General features: G+C 48.0%; 1 protein-coding gene across 1 annotated transcript in view; it reads right to left on the reverse strand.

The window, feature by feature from the left end:
* Positions 1-1,555: 1,555 nt before the first annotated feature.
* The window catches only part of LOC119972738 (uncharacterized protein C2orf73-like), a 41,532-nt gene continuing 20,861 nt past the window's right edge, over positions 1,556-22,226 (reverse strand). Inside the window, exons 3-5 of the mRNA XM_038810049.1 lie at positions 17,850-18,009; positions 12,727-12,842; positions 1,556-2,047 (exon numbers count right to left, since the gene is read on the reverse strand). Of these exons, the coding sequence (XP_038665977.1) occupies positions 1,562-2,047; positions 12,727-12,842; positions 17,850-18,009 (762 nt within the window). The 3' untranslated portion in view covers positions 1,556-1,561. The remainder of the gene's footprint in view (positions 2,048-12,726; positions 12,843-17,849; positions 18,010-22,226) is intronic.

Genomic DNA, 22,226 nt, shown 5'->3' on the forward strand with positions numbered 1-22,226 from the left:
GTATTTTTTTTTATTATTTACTATTTTCTTTTCTTTGGTATGTTTGGGTGTGCCCTTCTCATATATATATATGTCTCTTATCCTGTGTACATAACGGTCAATATACTTTGTTCAAAAACCCAATAAAAAACATTTATTAAAAAAAAATGTTTGCGTGTTTTGTTTTGTTAAAAAAAGAAATATATATTCACTGTCCATATTTCTTAAGTGAAAAGGTGAAAAATGAAACCATCTTGAAGTTGATGGTGGTTTGTTTTTTTTTCTTGGGGGAGGTGTCATGTGAGAATATCTTTAAGAAATGGGTGTTTACTGCAGTGGTGTCAGAATGTGGGTGGAGCTGGGCTGTCAGCTTTTAGTTTCATTTTGAGAAAAGCTTGGGTGAGTCTGTTTTTTTTTTGTTTCGTTTTTGTGTTGGAGCTGAAGCCAGCCAAAGAAGGTGTAATTTCGATCTCTCTGCAATCTAAAGACTATCTCGTGATTATTTGTTGAATTCAGAGTGATAACTGTTCTCAGTAGTGAATTTAAACCTGATTAAACCTAATTAGACACTGGTGTGGCCTTTTGATCCAGTTTAAAAGATTTTATTGTCTTATGGATGTTAAAGGGAAAGTTTAAGTATTACTTAGAATGTTGTATTCTTTGGGAGTTGTATTTGAATTGATGGGTGCTAAGGTGTTCACTGTATCTTTTAAAAAGGTTAACTGAGTTCAAGAATATACATTGTTTTGCTTTCAAAAATACTGTTCGATGTCTGCTGCACAACACCTGTAGAGTGGGCCATGTGCTCCCCATACCACAATCTATTAAAAGTTGTGGGTCAGGTGAACTCCATGATACACTTTGGGGTTCTCTGTACCCTGGCCCATAATATTGGTAACAGATGAGGAAGGTATCAGCCATGATAGAATTGTGGAGTAGACTCGATGGACCGAATGGCCTAATTCTGCTCCTATATCTTATGAACTGTGTAATGCAAACACACCTGAAAGTCACACCTGAAGTTCAGGTCGGCAGGTACTTTTCACTTATATGTGGTTGTGAATAATTAGACACTGGTGTGGCCTTTTGATCCAGTGTGGGAGCATCATTCCAGCGAGCTGCTTCATAATGATCATTCATGATATTCTAATGTACTCAAATTATGTTTCCGACATGGCATTGTGGGAACAGCATGCTGCATTGAGAGTGGAGCAGATGATCACAAGCTGTGTTTCTGTCACGGGAAATTTACATTTTCACTACTCTTAATATTCTCCCCTCCTGTCTGCCATTATGTCCACTGTTGGCAGAACTGGAATCCCAGCAATAATAACGAAAAATTCCATTTCAAATTTAAGCTAGAATTTATGAATACATTGTACTGCTAGATACTGCACTGAAAAGCACATAACCATAAGCAGAGGTGCAGTTGGTAACAATGCTTAAATAACACTGAAGCAGGTTCAAATAACTGTGTACCAACTAGGTATGAAAATTAAGTTGAACTGAAATTATAATAATGATGCTTGTAAAGATTAAACTACTGAACAACTAGACTATTTGTAAAAGGCTGTGATTTTTTTTAAGTGCTGACTGCCGTCATCTTGTGTTTGGTGTTGTCACTCACTGGAACATGTGAATGATTTGTCTGAGATATCACATGTTTTAGATGCAAAGGTGTGCTCACAGCTGTACCAACAGAGCTACTCTTCTGTTTTGTTGTTGACATGGCATCCAGAGCAACTTGCTGCTGCTCACTGAGTCCACCATGTACTTCATCTGTCTGCGATCGTAAGCTGTTTTGTCCTTCAGCACAAATTCTGGTATAAGCCTTGGCTGCTTCCTCCCGGTCTGGTTTTGATAAGCAAGTTCCAGAACACGGCATCTGTTGCAAATTCATGGAGCTGGGCTTGGGTGAGGCCAAGATGTTTCCCCCCATATTTCCTTTTTCTTCTTTTAACTGTTCCATTGAATGTGATCCTCCAGTAAGTAGGAATGTTTCTTCTCCTCTGGGAGTTATCTTTCCACTCTGTGGGTTTATCTGTGTACACACAAAGGCTCCATGACGCTAGAAAAGGAAACAAATTCAGCTTTAACAAGCGGAACACAAGCATCCAGTGGATGCAGCTGTAGGCTGCGTTCATTTATTAGCTCAAGTTCTGGCACTCATTTGCTTCTTCCACTCCACTGGCTGTCAGCCGCAGCTCAGTTATCTACAGGCAGCAGATAATGGATATTCTGTCAGCTCAACTTATTCATGAAATTAAACAACAATGGAAAGTTTGGTATTAAGAACTTGGCCCTGAAATAACTAAAATAAAAGGAGTCTTATTTTATTACAATTTGAATGCATTTGCCATTTATCACTCAAATACATGTGACAAGAATATTACACTGTGTGTGATCTCAATTAAATATGTCTTGGAGCATGGGTTCCCATGGATACTATTGCACATATTATATTATGGGTTGACAGATTTAGAGCTGAATTTTGATCACCTTTTAGTGCACTTCATATACCAGACATTGAATACATTTTTTTAGATTAACAGTACAGCACAGAACAGGCCCTTCGGCCCTCGATGTTGTGCCGAGCAATGATCACTCTACTCAAACCCACGTATCCACCCTATACCCGTAACCCAACAACCCCACCCCCCTTAACCTTACTTTTTAGGACACTACGGGCAATTTAGCATGGCCAATCTACCTAACCCGCACATCTTTGGACTGTGGGAGGAAACCGGAGCACCCGGAGGAAACCGGAGCACCCGGAGGAAACCCACGCACACACGGGGAGGACGTGCAGACTCTGCACAGACAGTGACCCAGCCGGGAACCGAACCTGGGACCCTGGAGCTGTGAAGCATTTATGCTAACCACCATGCTACCGTGCTGCCCTGTTATTTATTAGAAGGATAAAAAGCAACTTGATCAGGGGTCTCCCACGCCAGTTCCCGGGCCTATGTTGTACCCTTTCCGCTTGACGGTCCGACTTGATTGCACCGAAAGAGTTGAACCCAGAGGGACACCCAGGATGTCTGTATTTGAATTAAATTGTTTGATCTCCTGATTGGTTCTGATCATTAATTCTGATCAATTATCAATTAACTGAATTCCAGGACAGCACGGTGGCGCAGTGGTAGCACTGCAGTCTCACGGCGCCAAGGTCCCAGGTTCGATCTCGGCTCTGGGTGGAGCTTGCACATTCTCCCCGTGTTTGCGTGGGTTTTGCCCCCACAACACAAAGATGTGCAAGGTAGCTGGATTGAACACGCTAAATTTCCCCTTAATTGGAAAAAAAGAATTGAGTACTCTAAATTTTTTTTTTAATTAACTGAATTCCTATGCAAGGACAATTGCAGCAATCAATACACATTTATAAAAGGACATTACCAGTGCGGTAGATAATGGAGAGCCAATGGATGTGGTATATCTGGATTTCCAGAAAGCCTTTGACAAGGTGCCACACTAAAGGTTGCTGCATAAGATAAAGATGCATGGCATTAAGGGTAAAGTAGTAGCATGGATAGAGGATTGGTTAATTAATAGAAAGCAAAGAGTGGGGATTAATGGGTGTTTCTCTGTTTGGCAATCAATAGCTAGTGGTGCCCCTCAGGGATCAGTGTTGTGCCCACAATTGTTCACAATTTACATAGATGATTTGGAGTTGGGGACCAAGTGCAATGTGTCCAAGTTTGCAGACGACACTAAGATGAGTGGTAAAGCGAAAAGTGCAGAGGATACTGGAAGTCTGCAGAGGGATTTGGACAGGTTAAGTGAATGGGCTAGGGTCTGGCAAATGGAATACAATGTTGACAAATGTGAGGTTAAATATTTTGATAGGAATAACAGCAAAAAGGATTATTATTTAAATGATAAAATATTAAAACATGCAGCTGTGCAGAGAGACCTTGGGGTGCTAGTGCATGAGTCTCAAAAAGTTGGTTTACAGGTGCAACAGGTGATTAAGAAGGCAAATGGAGTTTTGACCTTCATTGCTAGAGGGGTGGAGTTTAAGACTAGGGAGGTTAAGATGCAATTATATACAGTGTTAGTGAGGCCACACCTGGAGTATTGTGTTCAGTTTTGGTCTCCTTACTTGAGAACAGACGTACTGGAGCTGGAGGGTGTGCAGAGGAGATTCACTAGGAGGTTAATCCCAGAGTTGAAGGGTTGGATTACGAGGAGAGGTTGAGTAGACTGGGACTGTACTCGCTGGAATTTAGAAGGATGCGGGCAGGTTGTTTCCACTGGCAGGTGAAAGCAGAACTAGGGGCATAGCCTCAAAATAAGGGGAAGTAGATTTAGGACTGGGTTCAGGAGGAACTTCTTCACCCAAAGGGTTGTGAATCTATGGAATTCCTTGCCCAGTGAAGCAATTGAGGCTCCTTCATTAAATGTTTTTAAGATAAAGATAGATAGCTTTTTGAAGAATAAAGGGATTAAGGGTTATGGTGTTCGGGCCGGAAAGTGGAGCTGAGTCTACAAAAGATCAGCCATGATCTCATTGAATGGCGGAGCAGGCTTGAGGGGCCAGATGACCGACTCCTGCTCCTAGTTCTTATGTTCTTATGTTCTTATGACGTTTAAGAAGTAGCCAGCAGCAACCAATTATACATTTTTTGTGCTGTGACCATCATGAAAGAAATTATGTAGCACAAATAATGCTCTGAATCCAGTTAGTAAATTGGTTAAAATAAATAAATATCAATATCAATCAATATGTTACCAACCACCAGAAACAAATGTTTTGACTTCCAACTCTAAAATATATAATGAATGAAAAACTAATTTGTCATTCATCATTTAAGTTTTAAAGCTATAACCATAGAACCGTAAAGGTTTAAACTACAGAAGGAGGCCATTCATCCCATCATGTTTGCATCAGTTCTTTGCTTCAACAAACAAACATGAATTCTACTTCCTTGCTTTCTCTCTCGATCCCTGTACTTCCTTCTGCTTCAAATACTTATCTACTCATCTTTTAGAAGATCTCTCTATCAACTATCTCCTGAGGAAAAACATTCCTCAGTTGAAGAGTAATCTGGGCAATTACATTTCTCCTGACCTCTTTTCTCATGCTCATGGGAACAATTTTAAATTGTTGATCCCTCAACATTGACTCCTCAACCAGAGGAATTCTTTTTCTGTTTCTTCCTCCCAAAACATTTTGAAATTTTTTTAAAAACTCACTTATGTCTTTCCTATCCTGTAATGCTGAAAATGGTACCAGTGGCTGCATTTTAACCAAAGAAATGGGCAGGTTTAGGTTGGGTAGGATGTTAAAGTCTGGAAAGCTATGCTTCCTGACCCAAACTTTGCCCCAAGGAGGTGGATTGGCACTCGGAATCTGATCATGAAATTGCAAGCCTCACTGTTGTTCAAGTTTAACTCCCATTGACTGATTTCCTTCATCATGGGTAACCCATCAGCTTTATTGAGATGAGGATGGTGTATTCAGGAGCTGAATGCCTTCACATCAACCTTCTAGATCCAGGTAACTGGCTGAGTAGCCATTGCAAAAGGGAGGCCTCTCACCCAATTACTTTCTTCCCTTAAAGTCTCCGATCTAACCTCCAGGCCCCAATTTCCCCCATCAAGACCCCTCTGACCTCAACCCCTCACACATCTCCAATTTTCCCCTCTCAACCTCTGATCTCTGATTTCCCCCTTCTCCAAGCAACCCACCAATTTCCTCCCTGGGATCCTGCTATCCTCCCTCGAGCCTGTGACACCCTGACACCATGGGCAGCACGGCAGTACAGTGGTTAGCACTGTTGCCTCACAGCACCAGAAACCCGGGTTGAATTCCGACCTTGGGTGACTGTGTGGAGTCTGCACTTTTCTCCCAGTGTATGCACGGGTTTCCTCCAGGTGCTCAGGTTTACTTCCGCAGTCCAAAGATGTACAGGTTAGGTGGATTGGTCATGCAAAATTGCCACTTAGTGTCCAACGATGTGGAGGTTAGGTGGGGTTCTGGGGTTATGGCATTATGGGATGGGCGGGGGAGTGGGCCTAGGTGGGGTGCTCTTTCAGAAGGTCTGTGCAGACTCGATGGGCTGAATGACCTCCTTCTGCACTGCAAGAATTCTATGTTTCTAACCATGAAGCTTTCAACCTCACTCACCAACCAATGCAACACCCACCAAGTCCCCCGTCCCTCCCGAGATTGGCAGTCCATGGTGTTTGGCGCAATCCCAAACTGAAGGTTCCCCATGATATTTTTTTTTCAATATTTTTAATCAAGGCTTTTCAAAATGTAAACATGCAAAATATCAAAAAACCAACCAAAGAACAACAAAAGACCATCACAACAACTCACCCATCAACTCCAATCCTCCAGCACTTTTGACACTGACCCCCTACCACGTGCTGCCTTTCCCCTTTTTAATCTTCCTGAAAGCAACCCCCCCTTGCTGACCCCTCAATCTCCTTGAATAATTCAATGAACGATTTCTACCTCCGAGTGCACCCTTCTACCAAACCCCGTAGAGCGAACCGGATCTTCTCTAAACCACTGCCAAGTTGGCAAGAGCACTGCCAGGGTGCCAGTTTGCCACCCTGCACAGGTTCCAGGGTGGCAAAGCCAAGGGTCAGAGCCTGAGGTCATGCCCATGAAAGGAGGAAGTTATGAAGGGTGGTGTGGGTACAGGGCTGGTTTGAAGGGGCTTCCAAAAGGTTTGGGGGTTGAAGAGTTGCAATCTTGGAGGGGGGGCCCTGAAAGGTGCATGGAAAGGCCTGAAAAGAGGGGACCCTTAGTGACCCCATAGTGAAGTGTCATCACTTGTGGGGTGTGGGGCCAATATGTGTGTGGGAGTTGACATTGCCCATGGGTGGGGAGTATGGGGGACCCTCAAGCCCACTTAGAGATCAGAGCACTATTTCAAAATGAGGAGCCGGTTCAGTCAGTGAGTTCAGCTTCCCAGTGATGAAAATAATTCGAAGTGTGGACTAGCCCGGTGAAAATCTCCCCAGGCCCTAAAAAGTGGCTAAGTATGATTAGATAGCAGTGGGGATCTCGCCAACAGAGCTTGGGTGAAACTCCCAGCACAACCCTCCACAAAGAACATTTAGAAACCTTTCTGTTACGCCACACCCTTAGTGTAATTTCGGGTGCCTAAATCAGTGTGAATTACACCAACTGTTCTTTTTTTATATATAAATTTAGATTACCCAATTATTTTTTCCAATTAAGGGGCAATTTAGTGTGACCAATCCACCTACTCTACACATTTTTGGGTTGTGGGGGTGAAACCCACGCAGACACGGGGAGAATGTGCAAACTCCACACGGACAGTGACCCAGAGCCGGGATCGAACCTGGGACCTCAGCGCCGTGAGGCAGCTGTGCTAACCACTAGGCCACCGTGCTGTCCTACACCAACTGTTCTGGTGCGATTTACCGCACTTAATAATGTTTTTGGAGCTTGGGGTGATTTGCATCGTAAATGATGGGCGGGATTCTCCGTCAGCCGACGCCGGAATCGGGAAACGTGATTGTGCGGAGAATCGGTTCCACCGCCGATATTGTGGCGGCCACCGATTTCACGCAAAATCGCAATTCTCCGTCGTCTCGACAGTGGCCTCAAAGTGTTCCAGAACGCACATATAGTAAACGCTGTTGGAATATCATTAGCGGGCCTGACCTGGTATTCTCTGGTTCTCTGGGGCCACCGCGATTCTCCTCCTCCAATGGGCGAATTCCCGACGGTGAGGTTCACTTAAGCTTTTAAAAGTTATGAAGCCAGCATCGTGGCTGATGAGGGAGAGAGAAGAGGTAGGACAGGGAGAGGCTCAACTGTGGCTGCTGGGCCGGACACTGGCCGGATGGCTGGGATGGGGGGGGGGGGGGGGGGGGGTAGGGGTGATGGGGGAATGGGACATGTGTCCCCACGGGGCTGGGGCGATTTTCAGGCACAAACTGCTATTGACATGGCTTGCAAGGCAGCAATCTTGCTGCCCACCCCACTGACCACCCACCTTGGCCTTGGTTCTGCAGAGTGACACTGGCCGTATGGGTGCCTCCACCCCCGCACCCCACCTTCCGCCATACCCCCCCCCCCCCACCCAGCTGCCACCTGCCGGTGGGCCATCAGGTGGCCTACTCAAGGCCAGCATCCACTGTAGCTCCTACGGGGGCACTGAACGGGTGCCGTGGGGATACTGCTGGAAAGAGCAGCCCCAGCCGACGGTATCCCTGCAAGCAGGGACGTGTGTAGGCCAGAGACCCCCATGGTTCTAAGGGGCCAGGGATGCACGGATGTGGGGCAGAGTCCGCAGTGCCTACTGGGGACAGTATGTAGCCCGTTGGACCTGGTTGGGCATGGGGGAGCATGCAGCAGCGGAAGATGGAGAGCCAGTCCGCCATACAGGCCAAGGAGGAGGAGATGCAAAGGGGGCACCGCATGAGGTCTCGTGTGTACCGGCCAGACTGGGCATGTCGAAGACTCCGGCTGAGCAGGGAGACAGTGAGACATATCTGCCAGATCATGGCAAATCTGGCACCACAGGGGAATGGGGGAGGACATCTGCTCCCGGTGGCCATCAAGTTCACTGTTGTCCTGAACATCAACGCCATGGAGATCTCAGAGCTTGATGCACAAGTGCATCCGTGCTGCCATGGAGACCCTATATGCCCAGTCAGCACAACACATCCATTTTAATGTGGACCGAGCCCACCAGGAGTCTAGGTCAGCAAAGATCGTCGTCAGTGACATGCGATCAACAGAATGAATGTTTCCCTACCAGCACCTGCAGATGACAGGCCACTCTGCATAAAACCAAAGGGGTTCGACTCGATGAATGTGCAGCTGATATGTGACCATTAGCTGTGAATTATGCACTCTCTGCACCCAATACCCAGGCAGTGTGCACGATGCCTTCATCCTGGCACACTCGACGATTCCTGACCTCTTTGAGACTCTTTCCTGGCTGGGGAATTTGGCTTCTGAGCAATAGGGCTATCTGCTGCGGTCATGTCTAATGATGCCTAGCCGAAGGTCACAGACTGACGTGGATCCCGCTACAACGATGCACAAGCAGCAACCAGGGGCATAATCCAGTGGTGCTTCGGCATCCTGTAAATGCGGTTCAGGTGCCTGGTCTGCTCTGGAAGAGCCCCCCAGTATGACACTGAGAGGGCTGTCCGCATCATGGTGGCTTGCTGCGCCATCCACAATATCATGCATCAAAGGGGCGACATGGTGGAGGAGGATGAACGCCAGGCATCCTTCAGGATGTGGGAAGGGGGAGGATGGACAGGACATGGGGCTCAGGCAGTCACGGGAGACCGCTGTGACTGGGCCAGGCTCAGAAGTGCCGCTGCAATGTCCAGGTGGATCTGGAACATGGCTGCCTGCGAGAGGGCAGCCCTGTCCTGGGCCTCAGCCAACACCTGCAGTGCCCCAAGCCTTGAACATGCTGATCCATAGCCAAAACCCTCGCCCCCAAGTCCTCCACCGTGGATGCCACCCGTGAGATGTTGGCCTGGGTGCCACGCGTGGTCGGCACCACTGTGGTGAATGTGTAACCACTATAATTCACACTGTACATTACTGTGTCCCTGTGTGCTCCATCTGTGAGCCGTTGCGCGGCTCTGCCCACAGGGGAAGATGAGGAGCATGTACAGGGCTCCACCCTTGGCTCTGCCCCCTACAGGAAATATAAGTGCTGCGGTCCTGCGAGTCTGCCTTCAGTTCAGCACAGTCGCAGGCAGGCTCAGTTGTAAGCTGATTAAAGCCACAGTTTACTCCAACTTGTGTCTCTAGTTGAATTGATGGTCGCATCAACCACCTCCTACTCCTGCTTATGATTGGACTCCTCCAACGGCATCTGCAGGTGCTGGATGCTCGCCGACAACCCTTCATGTGGTCCCTGGCTCTGCAACTGCATCTCCACGATTGATGGGATTGTCCATTCCAGAAATCTGAAACCTGTCTGGCCAGCAGCTGGTCCGTGGGGTAGGCCCGCCCCCTCAGGAGTTTCTACCTACACCTGAATTACCGGAGCAGCTGTGTGGTACACACCAGTGGGTGTCCCAGGAGCCTCTTCACTGAAGTGCCCAACCGGGTGAGTGGCTCTGGTATGGCGGAGGAGTTGGGGATAGCTGCGATGGGATATCAGTGTCTTGCTCGGACCCGAGGTGGGAGCTTAATTGTGGCACTGGCTGGGAGGCTGGGTTTGGCAGATGTACCCATCAATCACCAGCAGATCCTGCCAGACAACAAAATACAAAACGCTCGATTAGGCCATAGGCCGGGGAGATTGGGGGGGGGGGGGGGGGGGGGGGGGCAGGGTGAGGATGGCCTGCTGCTCTGCCACATGTTCGGTGGTCCCCCTCCAGTTTTCTCCCTCTCCCGGTGGTTATGGCTGGCCTTCTCATGGGAGCGGGTACAGAAAACAACAGCGTTAGACAGTCCGGCACATGCAGCCCAGCGTTTGGGTAGCTGGTGGCCTCAGTGGCCAGGGCACTGTCTATGGCGACCAGGATGTGCCACAGGTTGGGTGTTCGGCCGCCCTCCTGGTGGGGAGTCATGTGTGTGCGGGATAGGGGTTGGTGCCAGAAGAACAGTGCTGCCTATTCACCCTGGCTGCTATGAGGAGGTCATGCAGTTTTTCTTCCTGCACTGCTGGCCGGTCCGGATGGTGTTGATCGCCTCTGCAGTCTGTGCCAAGGCCCGGCAAAAGGCAGAGGCTGGCAGCCTCATTTGCGTGCCGGGGTACAGGGTGGTCCTCCTCGCCTCCACGGGTTCCAGGAGAGCCTCCAGCTCAGCATCCATGAATCGTGGAGCTGCTCTCCATGCTGCCATCTTGTTTGCTGGGATGGTGTGTGTGGGGAGTGGTGTGTATGCGTGGCTGCAGCTTACCAGCCTCCTGAGTGTTAATCACAAATCTGGCAAATCCAACACCATTTCTTATCGGAATCGATTGTGTTCCACGTAGCGCTGGTGCAGCGCCCATTTTGTTGTCGTGGAAGTCCATCAATCCTGCCCCGGTGTTAACACTTAGTCTCAGGAACAGAGAATCTAGCTGGATGTGTGTGGGACCCAAATACACTGGCAAGGCCAGATCCGAAGAGATCAGAGGGCGCCCTGATCTCAGAACAATACTCCAGAGCCCCTCCCAACTTTCTCAGCGGCAGACGCCCCTTCATGGCGGAAAAACTCCACCCCAATTGCTAGCATCAGCTTCCCCCCTCCCCCTCAAATTGCCAGTACCAGCGTCCACGTCCCCACAGGTGAACAACACCCAGTTATTGGGTCAAAGTTCCCACCACCTTTAAGCCCTGCTCCTTCTTGCCCCACCTTTTGGCACTGCCTCTGGCACTCTGGGTTGGCACTGCCAGGTTGGCATTTTTAGGCCTACCCCTTGGCAGTGACCCTTGGCAGGGATCCGGGGGCAGTGCCCTGCCATGTCCCCGGCTGCCTGGGGCTACAATGCCCTCTGAGACCCCAGTGTTGTCATCACGTTTGGTGTCTGCTTGTGGAGACCAGCAGTGATTCACGGAAGCTTCACCGGCAGGGGGGAGAATTTCCGGAGCCAGGAGAATGCAGCTGTAGTATCCACGGTGAGAGAATATGCATGAAATGGCAAGTCGGATGCAAACAGTACCATTTTATTAAATATCCACAGTACTCCTCTCACTGAAGGGTCTCCCTCCCTGACCTGCATCCAGATCGGGTTTTTATACTGTGAGGGCTCTTTCCCCTCATTAAAGGGAGAAGCCCCGCCTTGTTACCAGGGAGGTTCGTATTCTGTGCAGGTCACCAGGAAACTGAATGTTCCACGCCCCATGGCCTCCTTGGGGGTTATAAGAGTGGTTTAAAGCCAATTCTGCATATTTTGTTTTAAAAAACATTTTAAGACATTTTGCCATTTTTTAAACAACAATTAAAAAAATTCTGCATATTTATGTTTGATTTTTTTAATATGCTAATCTGGTTCACACCCAGATTACGTCCGCTGGGAGAGTCTGGGAACGTCACGCACTGTTTGGTGCCCGGCGCAAATCATGTTCAGAGCTCTCCCAGTATTTTACTGAGATTTGTACTGGGCACATCGTGGCTTGAAATTCACCCATGCTATTTCAGTGAAATGCTAATGCATGTCTGACATTATCACTCTTTCTCAGGGCATACAGGAATCACCTTTATTATTTTCAATTTGTCCTCAAGTGTATAGTGTTTCATTATGGGGTAATGGTTGACTCCATCTCCCACCACTTCCCACTCGTTCCTTCTTGTTTTCCATTTCCTCTTCCCCATTCTGCACCTTTGTTCACATTGGCCAAGATCAGCTCATTTAAGGGTGGCCCAATGTTGCAGTGGTTAGCACGGCTGCCTCAGAGTTGAGGACCCGGGTTCGATCCCAGCCCCAGGACACTGTGCGTGTGGAGTTTGCACATTCTCCTCGTGCTTGCGTGGGTCTCACCCCCAAAACCCAAAGATGTGCAGGGTAGGTGGATTGGCCACGCTAAATTGCCCCTTAATTGGGGAAAAAAAAATTGGAACTCTAAATTTTTTTTTAAAAAATCAGTCATTCAACTCAGATTGGATGTTTAATCGGGAACCTTTCTGAGCTTTATGGCTTCATTCCACATTAGACTGGGCATTGCCTACTTAGCTTGAAGGAGTCCCCTCGTGTACATTTAAAATACATAGACCATGAACTTTCATTCAGTATTTACTCACATCTTACTTAATGCACTTTGTACATTAATCTTACACAGCTATAAATCCTTCCTTACCTTTCCTCTGATGGGTTCATTTGGATACTTCCTTGCATCATATTGATGAATGAAAGATATATATTCCCGATAATCCTTTGAAGGAGATAGTAACTCACTTGGATCCACCTGTGGCACTTGGTGACAGTTCAAGAAATAGATATGTTCAAAATAATACAAAAGCAAGTATGTCACTGCTGGACATTTAATCTCAAATACTGTTAATCCGTGAATACAATTATTCTTCAAATACTGATCTCAAAATTGACAGTTCTCGGTTTACATCAACAGTGTATTTGAGGTGCTGTGCTTGTTCAATTTTATGTTAATTGTCACAATCGATACATATTTTGTGACGTAAGGCAAGCAGATCATTTTGGCTGGAGTCATGCAAACTCATGCTACTTTGTTGGTACACTGACAATTTTTTTTCATAATCTTTCAATTCAACTACCTCCTGTGCTATTCGAGGTTTCTCTCTCTCTCATACCAGGCGGGATTCTGTGATCCTGAGGCTAAGGGTTTGACGCCGTCAGAAATGCCGTCGCGTGCCAGGCCACATCGGACCTCCGATCATGGGCCAGGCCACATCGAAGGGCCGCCACTGAGGCCACTAGCTACCCATTCCCTGGGTTGCATATATTGGACAGTCTAATACTGTTGTTTTCTATTCCTCCCCCCCCCCCCCCCCCCCCCCCCCCACTCCAGGAGAAGGCTACACATAACCTCTGGGAGAAGGGAAAGAACTGGAGGGGGACCGCTGTACCTGCCACCCCTCACCACAGCAGAGCAGTGGGTCCTGCATGTGGTCGGTGGGCCCAAAGAAACTGCAGTTGCCGGGTTGGAGATCAGTGCTGGGTGAGGAAGTGAGACCCTGCTGAGTTGTGGTTCTCCGTGACACGTGTGTCACTCCCACACCACCTCACTTTCACCCCACCGTCACATTACCCTCATCCCCACAACTCCTTCACACCACCCCCACATCTACACCAACCCAGCTTCACACACCCCCACTCCCCCCAGCCCACGGTCTAAACATGCGTCTTGTCTTGCTACGCAGTGACTAGGACATACACTGGAGCCCCCCAGCAAGGTCCACCCGTGACCGGGACGCATCCCCAGCGACCGCGTCATGCTCTGGAGTGCCTCAGCAATGTCCACCTGGGACTGGAACACATCGCCCGGACAGTGTTGCTGGTGGCGCTGACCGCCTCTGCCACCTGCGCCCAAGCATGATGAATGGCGATGGATGGGTGCCTCCTTCCCGGGCTGGGGTACAGGGTGGCCCGCCTCTCTTCCACTGTGTCCAGGAGGGTCTCCAGTTTGATGTTGGTGAGGTGTGTTGACATCTTATTGGCTGGGATGGTATGTGGGGGGAGTGCAGTGTGTATATGCGGCTGCAGCTCGTCAGCCTTCTGAGTGTTAATCGTGAAACCAGTGAATCCGGCGCCATTTCTCATTGGAATCGATGGTGTTCCATGTGGCACTGGTGCTAGCCCCTTAACAGCAGCTGAATCGGTCCAGGTTTGGCACCAGTTTTGCTGTTGTGAAAGTCCACAAATCCTGCCCTGGCGTCAACGCTTAGCCTCAGAAACGGAGAATCCTGCCTTTAGTCGAGGAAATGGAGAATCCAGCCCAGAATGTTTTTCAGCACTGTGGAGCTGAACCCCGAGATCGGGCTGCCATTTTGAATGGGTGTCCCGATCTCTAAGTTAGCTTGTGGGTGCCCCACATCCCCCCTACCCATGGACTATGTCACCCCCCACACATGGGCACTACCCTACAGCCCCTCTAAGTGAGGATACCATATTATGGGGTCCCTGAGGGTCCCCTCCAGGCCCCTCTCTCCGGGGTGAGGGTCCACCAGGCCCCACCCAGAGGACCTGTCAAGCCCGTGTTGCTAATGCCATACAGACTGACCCATCCCTCCCACTGACCACATGTTCATTCTCCCACAAGACCTCCAGCCGATGGCGCCGGCCCATCCAGGGTTATTTCCCCCCTCCTCCGCATCCCACAATAACATCTTGGAGGAGCTCAAAGGGTGCAACCGCCGATGCATCACAGCTGTCATCCCCACCCTCCACCAGCGCAGAGACACGCACCTCGGTGGCAACGTTAGTGGTCAAGCTTCTGGGGCACATTTTGGTGAGCACCTCACAGTTGCAGATGCACATCAGATGGAAGCAGTAACTCCCAAGCGAGACAGCAGTCGGAGGTCTGCTGGATCCCAAGACCCAGCTGGGTCCCAGTCAGATGCTGAACCTCTGGAACAGGTGTACCTGGAGCTGATGGAGATGTTAGTGTGCGGTCATGATATTCAGAAGGAGATGTCAGCGACACTCCAGCAGGCCCATAGTCGATTGAAGGAGTCCCAAAAGCTGTGGGTGCAGGAGGTAGCGCCGGCAATGCGTGGCACCGAGGCCAACACTGATAAGGTGGCGACTGCAGTGCAGAGCCTGGTGAATGGCGGCAGCCGCATTAGTGGAGGTGTCCAAGGCGTGGCACAGTTGGTGACAGCCATGGCTGAGGGCCTCAGTAGACTGTCCGATTCGCTGGGGGATGTGACCCAGTACCAGGCGGAACATGATGAGGCGCTGCGGGACATGTCCTGGTCTCAGATGGGAATGGCCGAGGCGTTGCGGAGCTTGTCCCAATCGCAGGTGGACATTGCCGAGGCACTGCAGATTGTGTCCCAGTCACTGAGGAACATCGCCAAGGGCACCAACACCATGGTGCAGACATTGGGGCCTCCAAGGCTGGCAGAGCCAGATGACCCAGGGCAGCCGGAGCTCAATCCAGCTGCCCTTCTATCCCGAGGTCAGCCCCAGAACCTTAGGGGCACTGACCGGAAGGAATGAGTGCTGGGTGACAACCCAGACCCAACCTATTGCTGGCGATAGTGGCCACCAGCTCCCCCGAGTTCCACGCATCTGACGAAGCCGTGTCTCGCAGTCAGCACTCGGAACAGAGTGGCACGGCTGTGCATGTGCCGCCATCAAAAGCCCCGGAGGACGCTTGCCAGGGGTATCGAAGGCCACAGGACATGGTAAGCAGCTGGCTGCATCCACCTCTGACGTGCATCCTGGGGATGTAGCAGGGAAGTCCAAGCACGTTGAGAATCATTGACAGGACATTGGGGTGACGGGGCTAGGTCGGGGGTAAGGAGGGGTGTGTGCGTATGGGTTGGGGGGATGGGGGCATTGGGGGGAGAGGGAGGGTAGGAAGCGTGGGGCGCCACCATCGGGAGAGTGGGGCAGTGGTGCAAAACCCTCACCACAACCAGTATTACGCCTCTGGCTCGTTCCGCGATGCAGCTCGATCACCAACCCCACACCCCATCCCCCGAGACATGGAGACCTGGTGTGTGTCGTCCCCCCCCACCCACCACCGACATGCCCTTCCCACACACACCCAGCTGCGGCAGGAAGGCCCAACTCACCTGACCGCACACCCTGCACCCCAGACACCCGAACAGAATGTCGCCAAAGCCCACCTGCGGTCATGTGCCTGGAGCTGTGTCCCATCCACTGGGTGATTGAAGATTTGCCTCTGCATCTGTGGTGCTGCCACCCACAGTGTTCAAGCACAGTGTCCATGCATCAATGCGTGATTGGGATGCTAGGCAATGAACCCCACATGCTAAATGGTCCGCCCATTCATGGGGATCCACTTGGGATGTGTGAAGTGCTCACTTACCACGATTGCCATTTCCCTATTAACAATAACCTTCAGCTGCATAGCCAGAAGCCTCCACGGCCAGTTTAAGTTATGGGTGATCAGTGGGCAAACAGGCAGGGACTAGGGTTGCCCCCAGAATGGATATGCACAGTCCAGGGGTTGGCATGAAGGACTCGCACACGGTTGCCCCACCGGAACGCTCCCCTCCCCCAGCCCTGATACTCCCCCCCACAGCACCAGCCTTCCCATTGTGATCCACCCAAACCGGGGCTGCACCCACCGATTGTCCCTCCACCCCTCTCTGAGCACAGGGGCAGCAAGGCCACCTCGCCGGGCTCATAATTATGAGCAAAGTTGGTTACCCACCGCTTAGGGTCCCCGCAGCAACCCTTCCGCCAGGTTCACATTTTTAAAAAGGAGTACTAATCAGCACCAGCGTGGCCACCTGTTGGGGAGGCGGCTGGATCACGAGAGGCTGTTGGATATGGGGTGGCACCCGTTTATGGAAATAGGGCTGAAGTGGTGATTATTGGTTTCTTGCCACACTATGGCAGGATGCTGATTTCCCCAATGGTGCAGGCTGGTTGCATTACAAACGTTTTGGTGCTGGCGGGATTTCATTTTTGGCATTCCTCGCTATTCACCGGCCCATCATGCTCTCGCACGAGCGCAACGAGACAATTGAATCGTGCCCAATGCCTCTATTTGTGAAGCCCATGATCCCATATGCTTTGCTAACTACTCCCTCATTATGTCTTGTCACCTTCCAAGATCTATGCGCATGGAGGCCCACGTCTGTGTCCCTGAACACATTTTGGAACTATGTCAGTAAGCCTATATTGCCTCTCCCTGTTCCTTCTCCCAAAATGTATCAGATCATACTCTAATAAATTCCATCTGCCTCTTGTTTGCCGATTCTCTTAGCCCAGCTAAGTCCTGTGGCCTTTCTAAGTAATTGTCAATTAATGCCAACTGTCTTGAATTTTAGGGCAGCATACTCTGTAATAAATTCTATCTGCCACTTGTTTGCCAATTCTCCTAGCCTAGCTAAGTCCTGTGGCCTTTCCAAGTAATTGTCAATTAATGCCAAATGTCTTGAATTTTAGGCCAGCTTTCCACTGTAACTGCACACCAATATGAACTGCATCTAAACAGCACAACGTCATCTCATGAAAGATTCTTACAATACCAGACAGGGGAACTGTCCCAGAAGTCTGGCTGGAAATAAACCTAGACCTGAGAGATGAAAGGGTAATATGGTAACCAAATGTATTAGTTCCCCTTAGTAACAAAAGAATGACCTGCACAGTTTACTCATCTATAATAATCAGGTTTAAAGTGATTTTATTATGCTATATTTCCATACGACTACTAACTTGTGATCAATATTAGTTTTACGGCATTGTCAGAAGATAATTACTTTGAATAAATAGTACATTATTTCCACCAATACATTTGCTTACCTATGCCTGAGCAAGGATATTTGTTTGGATTACATCCATGTCTTGTTTGCACATGAAGTTTAGGGGTTAAGTTCTGGTAATCATGCCTCTGGGTGCTTTCCAAGCTGTAGGTTGGTACATGTTGTGTCAGAAATGGTGATTCATATTTCATCCAGTGTAACTGTTAAAACAATAACAAAGCAGTAGACAAAAAGCCTTGCAAATTAATTATTATCTTTATTCTCCTTTCTTGCTGTGTTTCTAGAATGTGATGAGATATTTCCTACATATAATTTTCATGTTTTCCATCTGCTGACTCATTTCTTCAGGAATGCAATGATTCCAGGAAATCTTACGGGAACAATTAAGCTGTTTCCCATGTTTCTTCTCTCATTTTGTTACAATTACAAGGTTTGTAAGATTGTCTATTTCAGGACGGTCTCTTTAATTGGATTTGTTTATTATCACGTGTACCAAGGTAGAGTGAAAAGTATTGTTCTGCATACAGTCCAGACTGTAGGGGCTGGTTTAGCACAGTAGGCTAAACAGCTGGCTTGTAATGCAGAACAATGCCAGCAGCACGGGTTCAATTCCTGTACTGGCCTCTCCGCACAGGTGTTGGAATGTGGTGACTAGGGGCTTTTCACAGTAACTTCATTGAAGCCTATTTGTGACAATAAGCGATTATTACAGATCGTTCCATACATGAAGAAAAAAAAGGGCAAACATAAGTACATAATGTAGACACATGCATCAGGCGAAGCATACAGGAGTGTAGTACCATTCAGTAGAAAAGATGTGAGAAGAGATCAGTTCAGTCCATAAGTGGGTCATTTAGGAGTCTGGTAACAGTGGGGAAGAAGTTGTTTTTGAATCTGTCAGACTTTTGTATCTCCTGCCCGATGAAGTTGGAAGAGCCAGGTGGGAGGGGTCTTTTGATTATGCTGCCCACTTTCCCAAGCAGCAGGAGGTGTAGATGGAGTCAACGGATAGGAGGTGGGTTCACGTGTTAGACTGGGCTGTGTTCACGATTCTCTGTAGTTATGGTGTGGTGGAACGCATTGATGCCGCTATCAAAGCACCGGAATATTTGGTGTGAACCACGGCGCCAGCCACAATTTTGCGTCAAAACTGATTCTCCGCTCAATCGCCTTTCCTGATTTTGGCATTGGCCGATGGAAAACCCCGCCTGCATTTGGAAAAAATTAAGTTCCCAATTGAGGGGTGAAGGAGTGGTTCACCTTGAGGTGGAAGCTGTATCGACTTCTTTAAACAGTATTGAGCCATCGGTGGGGGGGGGGTGTTGATTACTTTTTTTGTTGTTGGGGGAGACGACAGGTTGGAAAAGAGAGGCAGAGACCAGGGTGCCAATGAGATAAGTGGGGGCTGTTGTTTGGGGAGGTGCAGGGAGTGGTAGGGGGTGTGTTGTTACCTGTTGCCATGGTTGCCTTCTGAATTTCTGTGCTTATGTGTATATTTAAAATGGTTTCAATAAAATGTTTTTCAAAAAAACTAAGATCATGGCTGATCTAGTTGTGGTCTCAACAGATGGGCAATAAAGGCCGGCCTTGCCAGTGACACTGACATTCCATGAATGATTGAAGAAAAAGGTTGACATTATAGCTTTTAGCAGTGCTATCTGTTTCTATTTCTTCATCACCTTGTTCCATGTTCTCATCTTATTTCTTACTTGATTTCCCTTTTATTTACTTTCCCTTATTCGCTCCACAATTGGCAGTTTATCAGCTACCCAGCCACAATAAAGCACAGCTGAAATCTTATGAGAGTCGTTGAAACATATTAGAATTTTAGTAGGCATTCAAGCAGCAATGCGACAAGTCTTCTTTTCAATCTTTGCTATAAAACATGAATTTCTCCAGATCTGATGGCACTGTAATTTGACTAAAGGACAAAAATGCAGTGTAAAATTGTTAGCACAATAGACAAAATTAATTTTTGATGCCATTTGAGAAGTAACAGGTTTCAAACAAAATATCATAATTTGCAAATGGACTCTCTAAATGTCTGACCATAATAAATGTTATGCTTTCAGCTAGTAAACACAACAACACAACTAACAAAAAAATTCCTTTTCATTTTCCTTTATTGCTCCTCTATTGAAGGCAGAGATCCACACTGGAAATAAATCTATAGGCATTAATACAAGTGCCAAAATAGTCATGCATAAGCCTGGAAGTGGGTGATGCCAGATACCCGACTGTGCAAACATCACAGCTAAACCAATTCTATCTTCACTTGAGATTCAGAAACAGCAGTAAAGGGTCATGGGAACAGGTGCAGGAAGTCTGCTGATTTTTATTTCATTAGTCGGAAGGCACCAAAGCCAAATGCGTTGCTTCCACTGTTGTTTTGACTGAAATGATATCACCCCACCCCAAACAAAGACCAAAGCTTGAGCCTTTTGGAATGATTAAGAATGAATTATACTTTTCCTCATTTTAGTGACAAGGGGCAAGGTTTTTAGATGCTTCAGTTTCCTGCCCCACCGTCTGAAGGGCCAGTGGAGAATGCATGCCCACCAATACCATCTGCCCTGCAATCACTTAATGCCCCAAGGAGTGTTAATTACCTGGAGGCAGGATTTCTGCTCCTCGCTTGGGAGGAAGTCCTGCCTCAGAGAGCTGCCAGAAAATCTGACTGGCCAGCAGCTCTGTAATTCCAGGAGTTCCAGTAGCAGCAGTAGCCAGGATGGGACTACAAGCAATCCCCAGATACAAAGTCCTGGAGTCCAAGGCCAAGTAGGTGCTGGTGGTCTCATGATGGAGTAGGGAGGTGAGGCGCAAAAGACAGAAATAGGGGTCTTGATAGAGAGGCCAAGGCAGCAGCTTCAGGGGGAAGACCTTATGGGCTGGGGGGATTGGTGCTGGATATGGAAAAGGGGCTATTGAAAGAGGTGCACATCCAAGTCCTGAGCAGGGTGACTTCATCAGAGTTACAAAGCCAGAGCTCAGAGTGTGGAGAGGGGCAAACCCCCAATCCAGATCCCCGCCTGCTCCAAAAGCCAACCCAAACTGAATCCAATTCTTGGTCTCCACAAGATCCAGATCCAGGCACCACACCCGACCTCACGGTCATCCTAGCCAAAAGGCAGAGAAGTAATCCGTGGACCCTTCCTGCCAGGCTCAATATTGAGGCCAGGTGCAAATCCACCCTTAAGTGGTCTTAAATTCCAAGAGTCTCAACAGGACAAGGGTGGACGGGCTGGCCCAGGCCTTGCCCATGCCCCTCAAAATCGTGGACCAGGTTGTGGAGGGGCGTGGGTAGGCCATGCAGGGAATTTTAAGCTCCACCCCCACCCCTCCTGCAAAGCCACAGCAGGGGACTATAAAATTCTCACCACGGTGTTAACAGCCAGACGTAATGCAATCAGATTATTTCCCATTCTTACATTTTGTTTGTCGAGATCTTCCAGCTGTTCACGTCGGTAGGATTTTCTGGTCCTGGTGACGGTGCACCCCGCTGTGGGTTTCCTGGCAGTGTGGAATGGATTCAATGGGAAATCCCATTGACAGCAGCGGGATCAGAAGATCCTGCTCCCGCCGTTGGGAATAAGCCATAGAATCTTGTCCACTATCTTTGGAAGGAATTACTCAGGGTGATAGGTGAGAGTGACTTGGTGCAAAATAAGATATGGGTCGTAGAGTTTTGGAATAGCAATGTAGCACATTTTGAAAAAGGTGTAACATTAAAAAACTGCATTGTCCAACACATAACACGATGTACAAATTACTTATTTAGTGGCAACAGCTTCCATTTGGCAGGAATACATAATATAACAAACAACTCTATGCCACATGGTGAGGCATCAGTGTTTACTCAAAGTGGATAAAATATTTAATGCAGCAGGGGACACCAGATAAATAGAGAGAATCAGTATGGTATGTTTCAGTAGGTTCTGTACACGCTGTGTGAAAGATGACAGTGAGGCACGCAATTCACAATAACATAGTTAAGCATCAATCCAAGATTACAGCTCTTATGAGGGACTTGGGTGGCATTACAAATCTACATCAATAAAATTTGCGCAGTTTTTGAATAGCTGAAGCCCCCAAGAGGCTGTCATACCCAGAGAGCACAGCTCGAGACATTTTTTATTCAATATTCTGAGTCTGCATTTATTTTTTTACTTTTGTTAATTTTACTAATGGTGTTAGTATTTTCATTTTTTTTCTCCTCATAGATATACTTTTGACCATTGAGTTTGGTCATATTATGTAAAGGGGAAAACATTAAAAGGTAGTATTGTAATATTATCAGCTGACAAGAATAGTGGAAAATAACACACCTGCTAATGATTACAATTTCATTTATATGTGTGTAGCTGTACAGGAAATATCCAATACAGAACTATTATTCCTGTCTAAAGATATCATTACT

Source organism: Scyliorhinus canicula, chromosome 1 (assembly GCF_902713615.1).
Source record: "Scyliorhinus canicula chromosome 1, sScyCan1.1, whole genome shotgun sequence".
Classification (NCBI taxonomy): domain Eukaryota; kingdom Metazoa; phylum Chordata; class Chondrichthyes; order Carcharhiniformes; family Scyliorhinidae; genus Scyliorhinus; species Scyliorhinus canicula.